The following is a 20,323-nucleotide window of genomic DNA, read 5'->3' on the forward strand; positions in this document are numbered from 1 at the left end:
TATTTACTGTTGCTTATAGCATTTCTAAAACCCTCAGTTCCCCCCCTAGGCCACTTGGCCTTTTCAGGTCTTTTTCTTTTTTTCTCAGACCAACAGTTACCATGTCTGGAATTTGCATAGCACTTCTCGGATCTCTAGAACAAAGTGCACAACGGAGCTGGCAGAAGCCCACAGTCACAGTACAAGAAATTGGACTTTGGTCATCGCTATATCCTGATTCAGAGGTGCATCCCTGGCTTGGACAGTGTCACCTGATGGTGTCTTTCTTTGCATTTACTACATTTACATACTAGTTGGCCACAAGGAAGGTTTCAGCATTGTAAACCCCGTAGGTCCGAAAGATTTGGTTTTGGATAATTTGCATGTGGCTTGTGTAAAAGATCCTTTTTTCTCTCCTGCCATTTAGTACTCACTAACTGACAACCAGGAACTATTTCTGTTTCCTCATTATTTGAGATGAGACCATTCCAAAGTGGTCCACCTGCCAGTAAGTGGAGAGCAGCAGCAATCTTTCTCTACTCTGCTCTTTACTCAACTAATTTTGGTAAGCAAAAACATGCCTCGGAGGTGGAAAACCCACATCATGTTACTTATTGTTCTTTACAATAAGTACTTGACATGCATCAAGTATCTTTTCTGCTTTAATTGAACTGCCAATTTCCAAATTACCTTGTGTAAAGTTTGAAGCTTCAGCAAGCTTGATAGCCTAGCAAATGGGTTTTATCTATCTAAAAAGAAATTTGACGTGCACTGTCAAAGGAAATTGTGTTAGAGAATAACCTTTTCTAGGGTGTCTATGTAATACTGGGAATTCAGGGTTTAACTCAATGTCAGTGAACCTAGATTTGTTTTGTTTTATTTCATTTAATTGTGTGATTAAGTTAGTGGATCAAGATCTTTGAATGGCCCAAAGCACAGCAAGCAGTCATCTCTGTAAAACAGGCAAAGCCCCTGTGGTTTAAACATTCCTTTCCTCTGAACAGTCATCAAGGATCCAGTGCAATAATCTTGCTGTAGTGGTCAGGCTATGCATGGAGTGACTTCTTCACCAGAGAGCTCCAGCTCAGGCAAGTTCGTGTTGCTTTGCTGTGCTGGTTCTATGCATAGCCCCAGCAAACTGAGCCCAAACACAGCCCGGCCAATCTCTGCCACAGCTGCTCCATCCTTGTCTGGTTCTCCATTCCTCTCTTTTCCAATCTGAAGGAAGCTGATCTTGGGTTCACATTGTTCTTTTGGGTATCCAAAAGTTCTTGGAGGCTGCTGTAATGTCATTACTTTTTTCCCATAGGACACAGGTGGAAAATGGTGAAGAGGAGATGTTAATGGCAGAAGAGCACGGGCCTGATTTGATTCATTCTCAGGATTTTAGGAGGCACTGTAGCACCAGCAGAAAGAGTTTAGCATGCTATCACTGCAAGGAGGAGGAGAGAGAACACCAAATAGCCCATGAGAGTTTGGATTATTTGCCTTCACACAGTAAAGCTTACAGGAAGTGGCTACAAGAGAAAACATACAGGTAAACTTACCTTAAATATTCTTATGTTGCCTCTAAACTATGGGTAGTTTGGATAGTCCAGGGAGATGCCTCATAACAGAACAAATGAAGAAAACTTTATTATTTCTGTAGCAAAATACTTTTCTAGAATGGAGAAGGGGGCCAGGCAGCAAGCAACTTTGACTTACATCATTTTCTTGTGGCTTATGCCTTTCTGAAGGCTTATGCCTTTGCTCTTAAAAAACTACTGGATATGCAAAACCCCCCATAATGTTACTAATCAGTGTATACAACCTAAAAAAAGAGACTTTGCAGAGGTTGGGGGGAAGTTTCTTCTGCTGAGACTGCCTCTTAGTGTAATCTGCAGGAAATGTGGCATTTGAATCTCAGTAAGGGTGCTCTAGTCCTAGGTGATACTAGAAATATATCAGAAATTATTATTGGTGCTCAATTATTATTAGAATTATTATAAATTTAGGAAAGACAGGAACTAGAGGTAAAGTTTTGAACATTTATATAATAGGTGCTGTGTCAGGGCATGAGTTGCAGTAGAAGGCAACAGGTATTATGTTGAAATGAGCCTGAGTGCTTACTTACAAAGTCACATAATTGAATTTTGAGATGGCATTAAAAATCAGCATCTAAAACCACTCGGATTGCACTCTTACTTCTATATGAAAAAAAAAAAATCCAACTATATTCCTTACTCAAATGCAAATGGCTTTCATCTGAAGGCAGAATTTTGTTGGGCGTAGACTTTTTAAAGACATACTGGTGAAAACAGCCTTTTGCTTATGCAGTCACAGTTAATAACCAAAATGGCCTAGAAATGGAACTTCTATGTTTGTGAAAGGAAGTGGCAAACAGCCCTGTGCTGTAGGCTGAGGTAACTGTGTTTTCCTGTTTCTAGGAAAGAGTGGGATCGATGGCTGCTGATGGGACTAATTGGCACAGCAGTTGGGATGCTGGGGTTTTTGACTCATCAGATAATCGACTCTCTCATCAAGCTGAAATGGAACTTGGTGGAAAATTACCTGAAGGTGAGCAAGAGAAAGTTGAAGTGACCTCTCATGAGTTTGTTTATCTGAAAATCCACATTGAAAAGTTTTAACTGATTAGAGGTGCTTCATGGGTGGACGTGGACATGAGATACCCTGTGGTGCTTTTTGTAGGCATGCTTTGGTATCCTTTGCTACAACTTGGCCTACAGCACAGTGTAGTATCTGGTGGAGTTCTTGTGAGGAGTTTGGTGAAAGCAGTGTTTAAAATATGGTAGCCTTCTTCTCCCTCCTTGTACATAAGGGGCATGTGCTACTTTAGGTATTGTTGATGTCCAAGGGAATGGACAGTTGAGTTTCCCATGAGGTACCAAGTAAATGTGGACTTGGTATCAGATATGATATTTCCTTCCATGTCTTGAGCAGCTGCCTTTTGCTAATGCTGTACAAAGATTGTTGTGGAACAGCTAATTTCTTCTTGATGAGTAGCATAGTCTCTGTGACAACAGGGATTGTGGTGGTAAAAGTCACTAAACAGCTAAAACCAGTATAAAAGTTAAGGCATCTCTAATTCTGACTGCTTGTTTTTCATAGCTGTAGAAAGATGTAGGTGGCTCAATAGCCTGGTTTGTGATTTCTGTGGTGTACAGTCTGAATACTGAAGAGCTCTTGTGATAAAGGGGCTTGGAGGTTGTGGCTGGGCACAGGCACTTTAGTAAGGACAGACCTGGATGGTTAGGAGGGGCATTTACTACTTTTTTGAGAAAGCAATGGGAATGGACGGGTCAGGGTTAGAGGGCACATCAGCATGTGTGATGTTGTTGTGGGTGTCAGCCACAGACTGTCAGACCAGGAAGAATTAGACAAGTCTGTCTTCAGACAGTTGGAAGAAGTCTTGTTTTCACTGGTCCAGATCCCTGTGAAAGCCACCCCAGTATCTGCTGGAAGGACAGGACATCAGGTCACACGCAGTCCACAAAGTTTCTGGAGTGCATTGTCAACAGCTTCCTGATGTTCTCAATTATTATTGAGAAGCCAATGAGGGGACATATCTGCTTGAACTCATACTTCCAGACAAGGAGAAACTGAGCGGAACTGTAAAGGCTGGGGACAGCAGTGACCATGACCAGAGTGGTGTGCAGAATCCTGAGATAAAGGGAAAAAAAGCAAAAAGCAAGATCACAGTTCTGGACTTCAGAAGAGCACATTGTTGTATTGGATCTGCTTTGAAGAATCTCAAAGGAGACCATCATGGGGAGAATAAGTGTCCAAGAGGGCTGGTTGGTTTTCAGGGTGAAGAACAGTCTTCCCCCATGGTGAAGGATAGTCCATGCCAATGAGCAGACCATCAAGCAAAAGGTGTCTAGAAGCTCCTCACAGAACTCAGACATAGAAAAAGAAGCATGCATGAGGTGAAAGCAGGGACAGGTGACCCACAGTGAATATGAGAGATTCTGTCTGAGCATACAGGGATGGGGTTAGGAGAGCCAAAGTACACCTGGAGTTGAATCTGATAAAGGATGTTGGAGGGCAACAATACAGAGAGCAGTGTCTATAGGCACATCAGCAGCAAAAAGAAGACTAACAAAAATGTGGGTTTGTTGCTGAACTGGGTAGGGGACTTGGTGACAAAGGACTTGGAAAAGGCCAAGGTATTTTGAACCTTTTCTGAGAGATCTGGTTGATGTAATTGAGGTCACTCTTAGTTATACCTGAAGGGTCATGTCAATTGAGGAGACGTTCCTAAGGACTGAAGGAAGCAAATATCACTCCTGTCTTCAAGGATAAGAAGAAGGAATTGGGGAACCACAGGCCAACCAACCCCATCTTGATACCTGGAAGATGATACAGTAAAATAATCCTGGAAACCATTTCTAACTGTATGAAAGACAAGAGGTGATTTGGCGTAGCATTGTTTTACAATGAATTTACAGCCATCTACAATGAAGTGACTGGAGCAGTGGATGTTGTTTATCTTGATTTTACTGAGGCTTTCATCGATCTCTCCCATAACATCCTCATAGAAAAACTGATGGTGAATGGGTTAGATGAGTAAACAGTGAGGTGGATTTAACTGGCAGAGCTGGCACAAAGTCCAGCTGGAGGTGTGTCACCACAGGTGTACCCATGGGGTCAGTACTGGGACCAAACACTGTTGGACATCTTCACTAATGACCTGGATGGTGGGACAGAGAGCACCCTCAGCAAACATGCAGACAAAAGCAAAACTGGAAGGAAGCAGTGCTTGTTAGACCAGACAATTGTATGGCCATTCAGCTAACAGCCTCCTGTACCATATTAGAAATGCTTGTTTCCAGAAGATCAGTGGACAGTATCTTATACCCTCTATTCAGCACTGGTGAGGCCACATCTGGAGTGTTCTGTCCAATTGTTGTCTCCCCAGTACAAGGGAGACGTGGTTGTGTCCTACACTGTTCTGTGAAACAAAGATAATGGAATAATGCTACTGACTACTGAAGGTCAGATCTTAATGACTTCCCAGAAGTGCAAGGTATGACTAATCCTGTCAAGGGATGACTTATCCTGTCCAATAGATGGAGGCTGAATACATCAGAGAAAATACCCAAGAAATGAAAGAGTTTGGGTTTTCCATGAGGAAAAGCATATATAATGCCCTTGAAATATTATTTCCCTGGTGTTTCTTGTATACAAACTATGCTGGTGTTTATAAAATATATAAACAGTGGATGAATATACAGGTATGTATGCATTTGTGTGTATATATATGTGTGTGTGTGTATATACACATTAAAGTATAAATAAAGAGTATATAGAAGAAACCCCAGTTTGACTCCAGCACATCGCAACAACCATTACACACACTGTTGGTCCTGTTGTAGTTTAAAATTTGTCTTTTTATTGCTTTAATTTATTGCTTTTGTTGCTTTAACAGAGGCACGGGAGGTAAACTCTCACAGGCTTTGGCATCAGTATGGACGTTATCTTGGGTTAGTGTGGTGGTGTTTTGGGATTGGGAGAATATAGGGGGGAATCCTGTGAGAAGCTGCTGGAAGCTCCTCCGGTTCCAGTCCCTGCTCCGCCCCTGCCCAAGGCTGAGCAGATATGGGAAACTGGATGTGCCTCTGTCAGTAACATATTCAAGAAAGGAATATGAAACAGCAAGAATATAAAAGAATTGACCTGCATAGTAGAGGATGAGGTGAGAGAGAAATGCCAGAGAAAAGACAGCAAGGTCAGTGAAGAGGGAAAGGTGCCTGAGCAGAGATTTCCCCACAGCCTGTGGTGAGATGGCAGCTGTGCCCCCGCAGCCCATGGAGGAGCACGGTGGAGCAGACCCTGAAGAAGTATGGTGGACAAGTCCTTGAAGGACCACAGTGGGGTAAATGTGGATTTGTAGCCCCTGAGGTGTCACAGGCGGGCAGATGTGGAGCTGCAGCCTGTGGAGGATCACAGAGAGGGGCAGATGTGGATCTGCAGCCGTTTAGGGCCCCGTGTCAGGGGAGGTGACTGCTCCCGCAGCAGCTGTGACTCTGTGTGCAGCCCGGGCTGGAGCAGTCTGTGCCTGAGGGACTGCACCTGTGGGAGGGACTCATGTTGGAGGGGTTCCTGAAGGACTCTCTGCCATGAGAGGGACCCCGCGTTGGAGCAGGGGAAGAATGTGAGGAGTCCTCCCCCTGAGGAGGAAGGAGCGGCAGAAACACCGTGTGGGGAACTGACCCACCATGTGGGGCGAGGCAGCAGGGAAGGGATCCGGGGCTGGGAAGAAGGGACTTGTCTTTCTCCTTGTAGATTAAATGAGTTCTTTTTCTTCCCAAGTTGAACCGGTCTGTTTTTTGCCTGTTACTGTAACTGGGGAATACAAACCTCCCTTATCTGTCTCTCAGTTAAGGAGCCTTTGGGTGGATTTCGTCCTCCCTGTCCCCCAGTGGCAGGGGGGGTAGGTGGTGAGCAGCCGGAGGCCTGGTTAATAACCGGCTGGGCCTAAACCGTGACAAACATTTAAACGCTGCCCTGGAAGAGCTTCCCAGCTAAAACCTCCTTCAGCTGCAGAGGAGCAACACTCGTGTTTTTGTGCACTTTGCTCTTTGGCTGCACTGCACCATGTGCTTACAGGAGCCTGGCTGGGGCACTGCAGGGAAGGCTGCGGTGGCCCCTGTGATGCTGTGACCTGGGAGACACCAGGGATGTGTCTGACCTGTGCCCACCATGAGGGCAGCTGAGGAAGGTGGCAAAGTACGTGGGAGCTGAGGGGTTCTGGAGACAGCACAGCTGCGGTCAGGCAAACAAACAAACCTAGAGCCTTGGGAGATGGAAACGTGGTTTGGCTTTGTTTTGTTTTTTGTGAGAAGGCCTGGTCTGAAACCTGTCCTTTTGGCTAGAATAAAGCAGGAGAAGAGCTTTAGGTATTCTATCTGATAGTAATAGCTTCAAATTCATAAAGATAATTGCTTACATAAAGACTTCGCCGTTCAGGCAAAATGGCTCCTGAAGACGTCACTCAGTGTTTTCTTGTGCATGTTCTTCCATCTCTTGAGGTCCTCTAACACTACTTCTGACCTGAACAGGGCCTTGATGAGCAACATCATATCCTTTATAGTATTTTTTAGAGATGGGCAAAAAGGCTTGGAAACAGTCAGCACTGACATTACTGTTTCTTACTCCTGTCCTCTTCAAGAGCCTGCACTGCTTGTTTTGGGTTTTCCCTATAGTACACCTTCTGCCTGCAGAAACCTGTGGGACAAAAGATTGCTGAAAAGCAGTGCCTGATATATGGGGGCTGGTGTAGTAATCTCTTTGTCAACTGCACAGGATGGCAACTTCCACATGACTTGGCTGTGTGTGCTGGGGTCTGGGCTGGCCATGGTGGTTCTCTCTTCAGGTTCCGTGCTGGTAAGTGTTACAGCTCCTACCAAACAAGCCTATAATGCTTTTGGCATAGTCAGCATTGATAGATCAAATCTCTTGCTCTTCCAAATAGTGGCTAATTCAGTATTTTATTTAGAAAAGAAAGAAAAAAGCCTCATACAACTCAACTGGAGAGGTCTTTCTTGGCCTTCAGCCTAAAGTTGGATTCCACTGCCTGTAACTTGTATAGAAGTGTCTGGGGTGAAATCAGTGGTGGTGGCGATGCAATTCACACTTAGCATGTGGTTTATAAAATAAATACAAGTGGCAGCTGGTGTAACTTGTGAAAAATGGATATTTGGAAGGGGCCTAAGCCAAAGACCATCAGTCTGTATTAAAGTTTCTGTTGGTTTTAGATTTCGATCTTTTAGCTGTGCCATGTGGCTATCACTTGCAGCCCAGATCAGTAAAAATGAGGCTGCAAGGCTAAAACACTGAGCTTTTCTGTCATTTACTGCCCTGCTGTGTTCAATTTAATTATAGACAGACAATTAACAGCATAGGTGAGAGAAAAAGTAAATTCTTTGCTTTACTTACCCTGAAAACAGCAGGAAAATGGAGTTTGCTGTTACAACGGTAATAAAATGTCCAGTTCTAAGGTTCCTTAAATTAACTCAATGGACAAATCAGGCAGGTTCACCTGTACCCTGCCCTGCAGAAAGCCTATGCAAAGATAAGAGGCTGTTTGGCTTTAGGCATCAAGTGGATGGCAGGGGTCTGGGGCCCTGTCAATCATCTTAGTCTCTCAGTACTCCCAATAGACATGTATCAACACTGTTGGGAGCTTGAATTTTTGTGTGAAGCCAGAAGTTATATTTGGATTTATTCAGGGAAAATTTGTGAACAGAGTAAGGCAAGGCCTGGACTTAAAAAACATATCCATAGACGGGTTTAACACATCAACATCTAGTGATTATTAATTCTGTTTCTCTCTTTATTTTTTTTTTTTCTCCTTTGCAGTTCTTTTGTCCATCAGGTTCACCCTTCGGCTTGCCAGAAATCATTGGCTATTTGAATGGCACTTCTATTCAACATCTTTTTAACATCAAGACCTTTTTAGGCACATTTGTCTCATGTGTGCTGGCTGTAGCCTCTGGGCTTTTCTGTGGGCCAGAAGGTCCCATGATCCATTTGGGGTAAGAAATAGCAGGCAAAAATTAAAGCTATCAGGCTGAGGGTATGGTTTTGCAGTGCCTGACTTGGTGGCTGTGCTGGCTTGAAAATACCCTGCATTGGGAGCTTTTTCCACCTGTCCTGTTCCTTGCTTTGCATCAGTGCAACTATGCATGTAAAACATGAAGGAAAAAGTTTTTTTTTTTCTGTGTGTTTTAAATACTGGCCTGGTTCTCTACTGCTATTCCTCTTCAGACTCAGCAGGCAGTTATCTGGACAACTGTGGTCAGCTTGGTTTCTGAAAGTATCTTGTCCTGCAGCTTTAGCCTGCTGGCTTATTTGCATCTTGTAAAACTTTTATCTGTGCAAAGTCTGTATGAAAATAAAGCCAGCCTCAAGTGGCTGCCTGCAAAAGGAGCCAGATCTTGACAGCCACCAGCACAAATGCTATCAGTGGCTGTGCAAAGTGCATGGTGGTGGCTGGCCAGGCACTCAGGGTCCAGGTTTCCTGATTCCCAACACAGCAGCCACTGGTGCCAGCTAAGAGTGACCACAGGAACCAGGCTCCACTTTGCAAGCTCTGCAGGTTGGAGCTTGCAAGTCAGGTTGGAGCTGCTTCTTGATCATGCTGTAGAGTAATATTCCATGTCTAGGTAGGGATAAGTAGACTTTACAGTCTTTCTGAAGGATGTTTTTATTCACCCTTGCAATATACAAAAGGAGAGAATCTCCATCACCCTAGTGTGATTTGTGGCCTTTTAAGAAGGGGAGAGGAGGGCTGCCAAGTTCTGCTTTGTAGGCCGGAGTGGTTGTTAAAATTTACTGTGTTGTAATACAGCCAATCTTAGTCAGAACTGCAGGCCAGATTCGGGGCTTTTCTCTTTTGGAAAGTGACCTTGTTTCCTTCATTCATCATTTAAAGAAGGTTCCTGCTGCACTTTATTACCATTACTGAACCATACTTTGAGTAGAGATGGTAAAATTGGTCTCTGCTGATATGATACAGGTCTTTTTTTTGGCTGGTTTGCTCTTTTATTTCTGACCCTTTTTGGTTTTGGAAAGTATTCATCCTTGAGGTTTGTTTTCTACCTTGTCACCACCCTGACCAAACTGCTCCTCCTCCCCGCTACCTCTTCACATTTTCTGTTACTGTATGGATATTTATTTATCTATTTATTTGCACAGAGGTGCAGCACCCCGGGAGATGACTCAGATGTTCAAAAATAGGAGCACATAGTTAGTCAGAGGCAGCCGCAAACCTTCCAGACAATGATTACCAAAGTTTAGTTCTCCCATTAGGTTTCTTTTGTTTTCTTTGCTCTCAGACATTTGTCTCCAGGAGCTCAGAGACTGCAGCTGTGATTTTTTTTTTCTTTCTTTTTTTTTTTTTTTCCTCTGTGCTGGGTTGGTAACAGTGATGTGTGAGCCAAAGAACTGAATCATATTTCCATGAAGAAAGTCAGCACGGTATTAGCATGATGTCTTTTCAAAACATAGGGATTAAGAGCAAATTTAATTTAATTTAGCTGGAACCCCCTCCTTTTTTATTAAACATAAACACACATAAGTTGCTAAAAGCCTCTGAGAGATTCGTTAAGGCTCCTAATTTAAGTTTTGTAGAAAAGTCTTCCAAGATTATACAATGAATAGATTTTTCATTTCACTAAGGGTCTGGGTGTTGGTTTTTTTCCTGTTTAAATGTAGTTTGAAGTGCTGCCTGGGAACACACTGTAATAGTTTAAGTCCTTACACATCTTCTATTAGAATCAGGGCTGTTCTGGCTGCCATGATCATTAACCTGGGAAGAGATATTTAAAATGATGGACTGTAGTCTGATGTGTCACCACACTTGGGCAGACATTACCATGCAGTACTTCAAAAAGCATTTCACGCTTTTATCTCTTAGTCACAAATCTGAATGTCTTTAGTAGCCTCCTGCTTAATGTCAGTGGGACTTTGCATATTTAGAAGATGTGCTCAACATTTCCTGTGTTTAAACCTGTTGAAACCAATCTAGCTTTGCTCCTGCCCACCTGCTAAGGCTCTGTCCTCCCCTGCTTTTAGCTGTGGCTGATCCATGAATAATTTACCTAAGAGTGCTCACAATTATACATCACTTTTAGTGCTCTCCTGGGCTGTGGCCTGAGCCAGCTGGAGTCTGACACCCTTGGCATCCACCTCCGGATCTTCACCAGGTTTCGGAATTCAGCTGATAAGTAAGTGATAGGCAGAGCTGTGGAGCTGTGGGGGGAACCACCCCACCCTCCTGCCCTTGGCACCAAGGGTGTCCAGCAAGTCACCTGTGAGCCCCTCCTGCATCTGGAAGGGAAGTGGAGGTGCTCCTCCAGCAGTCTTTCATTCTTCCTGCTGTTTGTCACTTTGGAATGGGGAAAAGGTTGCACACACTAATTAAAAGAAAGTTCATAGAATCATAGAATCATAGAATTGGCTGGGTTGGAAGGGACCTCAGAGATCATCTAGTCCAACCCTTGAACCACCATTGCGGTTGCTAGACTATGGCACTGAGTGCCACATCCAGTCTCTTTTTAAATATCTCCAGGGACAGAGAATCCACCACTTCAGTAGGCAGCCCATTCCAATGCTTGATCACTCTCTCCGTAAAGAAATTTGTTCTAATGTCCAACCTAAACTTCCCCTGGCACAACTTAAGACCATGCCCTCTTGTCTTGCTGAGAGTTGCCTGGCAAAAGAGCCCAACCCCCACCTGGCTACAACCTCCTTTCAGGGAGTTGTAGAGAGTGAAAACTTGTCTAATTAAACAACTTTACAGTTCTTTAATTAGAAAAAAGTTCACAAGTTTTTTATCAGACACTTATGAAGTAATGCATTAATACTGAAGAGTTTTTCCTAGTGCCTTCTCGGTTGCATAATAAGTGAAAAATGCAGGATTTTTAGACACAGGCTTTATCCTCAAATTTACTTAGTGCTGACTCAGGAAAAAAAAGAGGTGATAGGGATTGCACAATGTGCACAGGGGGTCTGTGCTTTATTTTTTCTAGTTTTGAAAATGTGATTTGTTTGTGATACTTCTTTTTCTTCTCTGCTTGTGCTTGTCTATAAGATAACGCTGGTAAACCCTCTTGTGAACAGTTCTATTGAAATTAACGGGATTAGTTTGCAGAAAAAGAAATACCAAGCACATTTATATCTTCTGGATGTTGTCATGTTGACATATGAAACTCTGTACAATACTGTTTTGTTTTTTTCAAAGCAAGGAAAAAGAAAGACTCCCGTGTCTAAAGAAACACAAGGAATTTAAATGAACAGGCACTTTGAACTATCTGTAGCTTAAAAGAAAATCAGAAAACACCAGAGGGAAGATACAAGATCTCCTTTGCCTTCAGCCCTTCAAGTTCAGTCATTTAAATAAAACTGAGACTTGTAAACCAAAATGTTACTCATGGAAGAAATTGGCAACTGCAGTAAGAGAAACAGTGAGAACTTTTGTTTTTTTCTGCACAATCCAATTATAGAATAATTAAAAAGAAGCATTAGCTTGCAGTGAGGAATGGTTCAGGGAGAGACAGGCTGTGTGGAAGTTCCCTTGATGGAGGGGGCTGGTGAGCAGCAGAAACAAACTTCTACATGAGGTTTAGCTTCTTTTACAAAGACCAGGGTGAAAGGCTGACACTCCCTGGTATCTTTTTGGAGTTATTAAGTGGGCTTGAGAGAGGCACACTCTCCATGTATAGTCAGAGGCAGAGCAGTAGTAACTCAACAAGGGTTAAGATGTTGCCCCTGTACTCAGCGCTGGTGAGGCCACACCTCAAGTCCTGTGTCCAGTTCTGGGCCCCCCAGTTCAGGAAGGATGTCAAAGTCCTGGAGCAGGTCCAAAGGAGGGCAACCAGGCTGGTGAAGGGACTCGAGCACAGACTCTATGAGGAGAGGCTGAGGGAGCTGGGGCTGTTCAGCCTGGAAAAGAGGAGGCTCAGGGGAGACCTCATTGCTCCTGAGAATTTGGCATTTATTAATATTAAAAATAATCAAATGTTTTGTATAGTTGCTTTGCCTAGTACTGAATGCTCAGCTTTTCTGCAAATTATCCCTGAGGTTTCAGGTAGCACACCCAGAGGATGCAAGTTTTATAAACTGGTGAGCACTAGAGATTTGTGCATTATATGTATCAGCATCACCCCGTATCCCCCACAAAGGCTGGCCTTGAATCTAGTTTTCCAAGGTAGAATTCAATCATAAATTTATTTCCTCTTTGTATATCCTTCCTTTATTCTGTAGGCTGCAGCCTTCCTTAAGAAATGTAACATCGACCTGTTGCAGGATATTATTTTCATGTAATGAAATGGGGCCTTTAGAAGAGAAAGGATATTTCTGGAGGGTTTTTGTAGTTTTTTTCCCCACTGTTAACTAAAATGTGCCTCTTCCACTCGTTGCAGGCGCAGTTTCATAACAGCTGGTGCAGGAGCAGGGATTGCTTCTGTATTTCGTGCCCCCATTGGTGGGCTCTTATTCACTCTGGAGGAAGTGTCTTCATTCTGGGATATCAGGCTGGCCTGGCAAACCTTCTTCTGCTGCCTGACAGCTACCTTCACCACAGATTTACTGTCCTCCTCCCTCTATGGCTTTGTTTACAGAGGTCATTTTGGATTTTTTGAAGCAGAGAAAAGAATTATATTTTGGGTATGTACTGTGTGGAAGTGGAAGGAAATAGGTGTGGGGTTTTAGGCTCGTCTCTTTGAACACTGTTGCAGGGGGATTAGTGGGGAAGTGTTACCAGATCCATGGATGTGGAAACCTTCATACTTTACATCTGGTAGCCACTTACATACAACACAGAGTTGTTTTGTTTTAAATGAAAGCAAACAAATAGGCAAAGCATCTATCTGCTGCTTGATTATTAGCTATTCATATCAGTTATTAATGTAACTTTCTGTGCTGGAACTGAATAGGAAACAGGTACTTTGAAGTAAAGGAAAAAAAAAAAAAGAAAAGCTCTTAAATAGGGTATTCTCTCCTTCTATGGCTGGCCTGAGCTCTGCATTGTTGCTGCAGATCTTGGTGTCCAGCACCCCTGTTACATTGTGTTTACAGATTAAACATTTGAAAAAATATAATCACTGTTCGTTCCTGGTTGCAAAACAAAGGTGACCTTCAGCCTTGGCTACCTCTAATTTATTCCATGCAGCATGACACAACCCCAATCTTTGAATTTTACTTTGTGTCCACCAAAAAAATAGTTGCTTTTAACATCATATCTTTTGCTCAGTTTTATTGCAAGATGATTCAATAGTGATGTGCAAGTATCATGGTCGTTACTTTTCTTGCCTAAATATCCTTCTTTTTATGTAAATGAAGATCAGCTACAGATCTGGAAATGAAACCCTTCTTTTTTTAATCCAAATCCACTTTTTTGCTACTAAAAGTAGTTTTCCTGAGGTAATTCCCTAATCACTTTCATTGATCTCTGAATTCTTCATCTTTAGTGATGCAGAAACCAGAGATGGTGATATTTTCCACATGTAGGCATATCTTGCTAGGTAAAATGGGCAACATTTTTTGTCTGCATGTTACCCAATATAATGATTTTCCATATGCTGTGCAAAAGTATTTGGGGTATGTTTGCCTTACCAAAATTTATTGTAGCAAGTGAGGAAGATACTGGTTTTCAACCCAATTTTTTTTGTGGACCAACCCCAAACAATTGCAGTGACACAACCAAGAAGATAAAAAATTGTGGCAGAAAGGTGAGGCTACATGCTAAAACCCCCAAAGTTAGCTAAAATTATTAACAGCGTGATGTCTGAGAGCATTCCATAGTTTTTTTGGCTCTTAATTTGGTACAGATAGCCAGAAATATTTTCACTTCAATGAACAGAGGCTCAAGGGAATTTTTGCTTCTTTCATATTTTGTGGCATTAATAAACACAGTGTACAGTGGGTAAACTCTGAGTTGAAAGATGTTTCTCAAGGTTATGTTTCTCAAGAAAACTCTTTGATTTCCCTTAGTTTCATTCTGCCCGGCATAATGTTACAAGGGGAACTTATTGTATTCCAGAGCTTCAGCTTTTCAAGAAAGTTCACTTTATTTTTACATAGCCCATTGGATTATTTGTAAAGGTGAAACTTGTTCTGTAGGTAACAGATTTTTCTTGCTAACTGGTGAAAACTTGTGGGTGATACTACAACAAAAACTAATACACCTTTCATTTCCAGCCCAGGGAGCACCTGACTGACTTTGCTTTCACTGCCACACACATGTAGTGTAAATATTACTTTAAAGTAATAATCTCATTATGTTTTTCCCTTAGGAAAAATGAAAGCAGAGAGAGAAAATAATAAAACCATGTATATATTTTTTTTAGTTTTAATGCAGGACTGGAATTAAGTAGAATATAATGCAAGGTATTTGGAACCTGCCATAAATAAACCAGACTGTTTCTACTTCAAATCAAGCTTCTTCTCTCTGAATTTCAATGTCTTAAACATTATCTCTTTTACAATCCTCTGGGAAAGGATGGGCTTTGTTGCAGCTATTGGTAAAATAGTGTTATTAAAGTTTTGCTTAGTACATAAAGTGCCTGTATATGTGATTGTTGCAGTCCTAATTAAAAGGCATGATACACCTTAGGGGTCCCTAGAGGGGACCCTACCTCCAGCTGTTGGGCTTCTTGTGCCTGGGAATGGCTGCTGGGATTCTCCCTCTTCCAGACCTGTGTCCTCAGTCAGCAGCAGCCTGTGGACCAACTCTTCAAGCGTGGACGGATTTTGACCCTGGCATTCTTTCTCTCAAGAAATACCAGTGTTTAGTACACCCACCTGATGGATTGGCTGAAGTCTAGAATAGTTGTAGCAAGAATAAGAACAAAGTTAAGGAATGAAAAGAGGAGGAGGAGGAATATAAGGATTTTGAACAGTAAGAGGGCCTGTGCACTTGCTCAAGCAGTTTAAGGAAGGCTATCCATGTCCCTATACACTATTCCCAAGGTTATGCCTGTAGGTTTCTTTGCAGGTAACCCTTGACATGTGCCCTTACTGCTCCTTGCCAGGTAGTTTTTGAGCATTTTGTGATCTCTTATTCTATTCTTAGTCTCTTACTCAGATTGTAATATTGACAAAAAGGTGTGTAAGTCTAAGCCTGGGCTAAGGTAATAATGTCCTCAGAGCTTTTAATAGATTACTATTAATCCATTGTCCCCTTTTTGTTGTTTGGAAGATAAAATTAAAACGTGGTATTTCTCTCATCCTTTCTGCCTGTTGAGGAATCAAGCAGAAAACTCAATTACAATTCCAGATGCCAGATTATATTCTGCATTTGTGATTTGTTGTTCTGTGAGCTGTTCCAGATCAGCATCAGCTTTCACAGTTTTACTTAAATAAATTTACTTCTCAATGATCTCAGTGGACGTGGATGTAGATTGACACATAATAAATGAACTTTCCCAAATTATGATGTAGTTACAGACACACAATGATCAAAGCTCTGGTTCAGTGGAGTCTTTAGAAGTGTTCATAAAGGCCCATATGTCATGTTACTTGGATGTAAACCTGAGTGCCTGTGGTAACTGCAGTGCATCATAGAGGTTTCTGCTATGAGTTACATCAGTGTCTCTGTGCTGGCTGTGAGGTGTATGGGAAGAGTGCACCACCTCTTGTGAGATCAGCTTTGAATTTATTAGCTGAGCTCCCTAACCTGCAAGGGAAGATTTATCTCATGTATGGAAATTATTTTGTGATATGAAGTTTTGTAAAATACAGTGCAATATTTCATGCAGGATGCTTAGAATATTTTTTGTCCTTTCTTTCACTCAGGTTAAAAACTTGCTGGACATGAACATCTTGGCCTTCATTCCAACCATCCTCCTTGGAATGCTTGGAGGTCTTCTGGGAGCTCTCTTTGTTTCCTTAAATATAAAGATTAATAAATTACGTATGCAGGTCTCCAATTCGATTCCAAAATCACCCCTTAGAAAAACAAGCAAGCTGTTGGAAACTGTGTTCATCCTTGTAAGTAAATAATACAAGTCTCCTGATAATATAAAGGTTACAGTGGCTAATGAAGGAAGCTCATAAATTGGCTGGATAGAAGGGTCAATCTGACCTGCTGCTACTTGATCTGATGTACAAAAGAGTACAGCAAACATATGAGTTTCCAAAGTATTTATAGATACTTAATGTTGGTGGCTATATCAGAATGGAGAAGACATGTTTTGTTTTGGTTTTTTTTTGTTTAGTTGTTAAATTCTATTTACCTGTAGAGTTGTTCTCCCACTTCTGCTCTACTTTGATGATACTACATCAACATGGGGACATGTACCTGATATGCTGGGTTCTTTGCAACCTATGGAGGGCTGTCACAAGTAGGTTTCATCAATTTTGTGATTTTTTTTTCCTTGCTAGTGATTTGGCCTCTTATTACCCCACAGAATTTGCCCCCATGCCCTGCATGCAGCAAAACCAGGTGGACATCATCCTCCAGACCTCTTCCCCTGGTTGCATCTGGTGCAGTGGAAAGAACAACGAGGAGACTTTTACCATAACCATATGTACTTTTGCTTCAGGGCAAAAAAGGAGATCTCTGCCTGCTGTAAGAAGAGCAGATACATGAAGAATAATTGAAAAGTTATGGATAGCTACAGAAAACTTTCTGGACCTTCCTATGTATCTGGAGTCAGTTATCCCCAGTTGTTACTGATGGGAGGTCAGCCTGGAGCCTCAGTTCTCCTGATAAGATATGATAAGCTTTGGAGTTTCCATTTGGCATGGTCTGGCTTTGGGGAGGGTCATGCCATTGGAAGGAAAAGGCTAAAGACAAAAGGATCCAAAAGTTTGAATCTTTTCATAGTTTTCTATTTTTTCATTTGGTTTTAACCTAAATATGTTGTTAAATGGGAAAGAAGGAAACCTTCAGAGCTTTTCTACTGCACTTTTAATAAATAGTGCTAATTTGGATTTTTCTGCAAATTTCTCCAGTGACTATCTGCTTGTCATATTTTTCCCTTTTCCCTTTGCTTTTGAAGAAGTTTTTTTGAGGTGTTTTCAAACCTTTTAAAGTGTCAAGGTGACTTTTCCTTAAGAACATCAATGCCCTTTTCTTCTATCCTCTCTTAGGCTGACTTGCCAGTATATTTTATGTCTGCTATATATATTCTTATATATACTATTGTATACTTTCTCTTCCCTCCCTTCTGGAGGGAATGTTGCTCAATTGTAGACCAGTGGGTTGGCTATATAGATGCTTTCTTCCCATCAAGCCAGACTTCCCTTCAGCAGCCTCCAAGTCAACAAAAGGACTGATGTTTCAGGGAAAAGCAGTCACCTTGGCTTGCATCAGCGACCTGGATGACACTGGGAAGAAAATAATTAATATTTTAAGTGTGAGAAGGGAAACTTTCGGAGCTAAAAGTGTGAATATCCATAGGCTGTTCAGATCTCTGCATGCTCTCCACGGGTTAGTACAGGGATGTGCACCTCTCCCATAGGATGCAGTATTTTTTCTCTTCATAGGGTGAGTGCATTTCTTTTGGTCCTGGAAAGCTGAGCATGTCCATCTCCCTCTCCTTTGCTAAGTCCCGCTGCCTGGAGCAGCATCCTGCTTGTTGGGTTCTCTATTGGCACAGCAGGGGTGAAATCTGCCCTCCTCCGGCAGGAGAAGGAGGAGGAGGGATCCCAGTGGTTGGGTTGTGCTGGAGCAGGTCCATGCCATCGGTGACAATTGGGTTTTAGCTCCGCTTAGCGGCAGGACCTCGGCGTCTCGGGTTGCAGCCCTGTCTGTTCAGAATCTCGCCGAAGGGAGGCACCTGGAGGAATCTCACTTGAAGCTTTTTTCTTCCACATCTGAAGGAGTGGGTATGGTAGGTAGGTAGGTAGGTAGGTAGGTAGGTAGGTAGGTAGGTAGGTAGGTAGGTAGGTAGGTAGGTAAAATAGGGTTTCTCAGCTTTCGCGTCTTTCCACTGACGAGCCTTCTGTTGTGCTACAGATTTGCTCTTGCAAAGAATTAGGAACTTGGTGCTGGGGGAACACTGCAAGGAGATATTTTTGTCAGAAAATCCAGTTTTCAAACCAGCAGGATGAGCAGTAGTGTCCCATGTGTGACTCCTGTGTAAACTCCATGGCTTTCAGACCTGTCTGTTTGTGAGGGGTCAGGTTTGTAGCAATTATTATTCTAACAATTTGGAGCCAGAGCTCTGTGTTTGACAGCCACTTCCCCTACTATTGGGAAAAGTTTGGCTTCCTCATAGTACATCACAAAAACCTTGCATAAACTACTTAATCACAGAAAACCCACACAATTCCTTATTACTTTTTGGAAACAAAACAAACCATAACAAAACAACACGACCCACAACATAAGCCAGCAAAATCCAGTATATTAGAAAATCATGTAGGATTAAACTTAAGACTGGCTATCAGAAATTTAGTGTCAGACATAAAGAAAATGCCTCCTAAGAGTAATTTTAGGTTGGTTAGGAGCTGTGCCTTAGTGACTGCAAAAGTTCATGGAGAGGATAGCACCTTGCCAGATCACTCCTGAAACTGAGAGAACAGCATGTGCTTTGCAGGGCTTCAGTGCTTAAAAGAGCTTTTCTGTTTATATATATATATATATATATATATTTTTTTTATGTGTGTGGTTTTTTGTTTTGGGTTTTTTTGTTTGTTTTAGGTTTTTTTCTTAATTTTGTATTATGAACTGCTATTCAGACTTCTTTTCCTTTTTATTACCTCTAGAAGATCCTGCTCAGGTCACAGCCCTTATTTTATTATAAGTTGGGAAAAAAAAAAAAGTGGCAGAGAAGAAACTGTTTGATCTGAGAGAGAGCCATACAATTCCTTTGTATTTTTATTTTTAATATAAAGTGACATAGTCAGGGAACTGTAAGAAACTGTGTCACAGTGACTTTGACCAAAAATAATCTTGTATAAACCAGTCTGCATTTAAACTTGGAAAGAACCCATCATGATATCTTCCACACCCACAGCATAACCTAAAGTACCATTCCTTTGACTGGAATTGAGTATCTAATCTTCAACCCATAGATTAAGCAAAACCATCTTCCTCACTGCCCTTCTGGCCCTTGGCCTGTACTTGTTTCTCTTGAATTCATCACCTTTCTCTCTGTGAGGAAATCACAGTGTAGATAACATTTTGCCAAGAATCTGGCAGAGCTATCTTTCTTTTTCTATTTTTTTTTTTTAAATTTTATTTTCTTTTTTTAATCCTATTGACTAATGCTTTTGTCCCAAAAGCTCAGTGTTTCCATGGGCAGGGTGAACAATTTAAGGGTCTATGCATATATACTTATATATTAAACTGTCAAAGCTTTCAAAGATTACTTGGAAGTATTATTTTTTTTTTTTCTATCTGTGAAGATAGGCTATGGCTTTAAGCATGTAGCCACTGCCTCCAGGCTCACTGTCCTAGCTCCCTTTGGACTTTGGGGCTTTGGCAAAAACTTGACCTGGGTTTGAACTGTACCAGAGCTAAGTTTTCAGAAACCAAACCTGACCTAAGCTTTGTGAAGACCAAACTACCCCCAGTTTTGTCTCCTGTAGATGTGCTCTGCCCATAAGCTTATAATCTTTGAGATACAAGGAAACAAAGGCTTGAGATATGATTGTCTGAAAAATGGCACACAAAAACTGCACACAGCTGAATCTCACCATGAGGGTTTCTATAAATGTGCTACCTGAGCTGTTTTACAGTAACCCATGGAGTGCATGAAACTTTGTCCTTGGAAATTATTATTATTATTATTACTGTATGTTCCAATAATTTCACTCCATATGCTTATTGAAATATTTTCTAAATATATTTTTTTGTGTATCTTCATTTATTTGGAAATGTAAATTGATC

At 41.8% G+C, this 20,323-nt stretch overlaps 1 protein-coding gene across 1 annotated transcript in view; it reads left to right on the plus strand.

Moving 5' to 3' along the window:
* The first annotated feature begins 1,265 nt into the window (after positions 1–1,265).
* The window catches only part of LOC115597823 (chloride channel protein C-like), a 97,348-nt gene continuing 78,290 nt past the window's right edge, over positions 1,266–20,323 (plus strand). Inside the window, exons 1-7 of the mRNA XM_030444687.1 lie at positions 1,266–1,516; positions 2,406–2,535; positions 7,285–7,365; positions 8,341–8,516; positions 10,617–10,709; positions 12,906–13,149; positions 16,279–16,473. Coding sequence (XP_030300547.1) covers positions 1,266–1,516; positions 2,406–2,535; positions 7,285–7,365; positions 8,341–8,516; positions 10,617–10,709; positions 12,906–13,149; positions 16,279–16,473 — 1,170 coding nt within the window. The remainder of the gene's footprint in view (positions 1,517–2,405; positions 2,536–7,284; positions 7,366–8,340; positions 8,517–10,616; positions 10,710–12,905; positions 13,150–16,278; positions 16,474–20,323) is intronic.

This window comes from Calypte anna, chromosome 2, assembly GCF_003957555.1.
Source record: "Calypte anna isolate BGI_N300 chromosome 2, bCalAnn1_v1.p, whole genome shotgun sequence".
Taxonomy (NCBI): domain Eukaryota; kingdom Metazoa; phylum Chordata; class Aves; order Apodiformes; family Trochilidae; genus Calypte; species Calypte anna.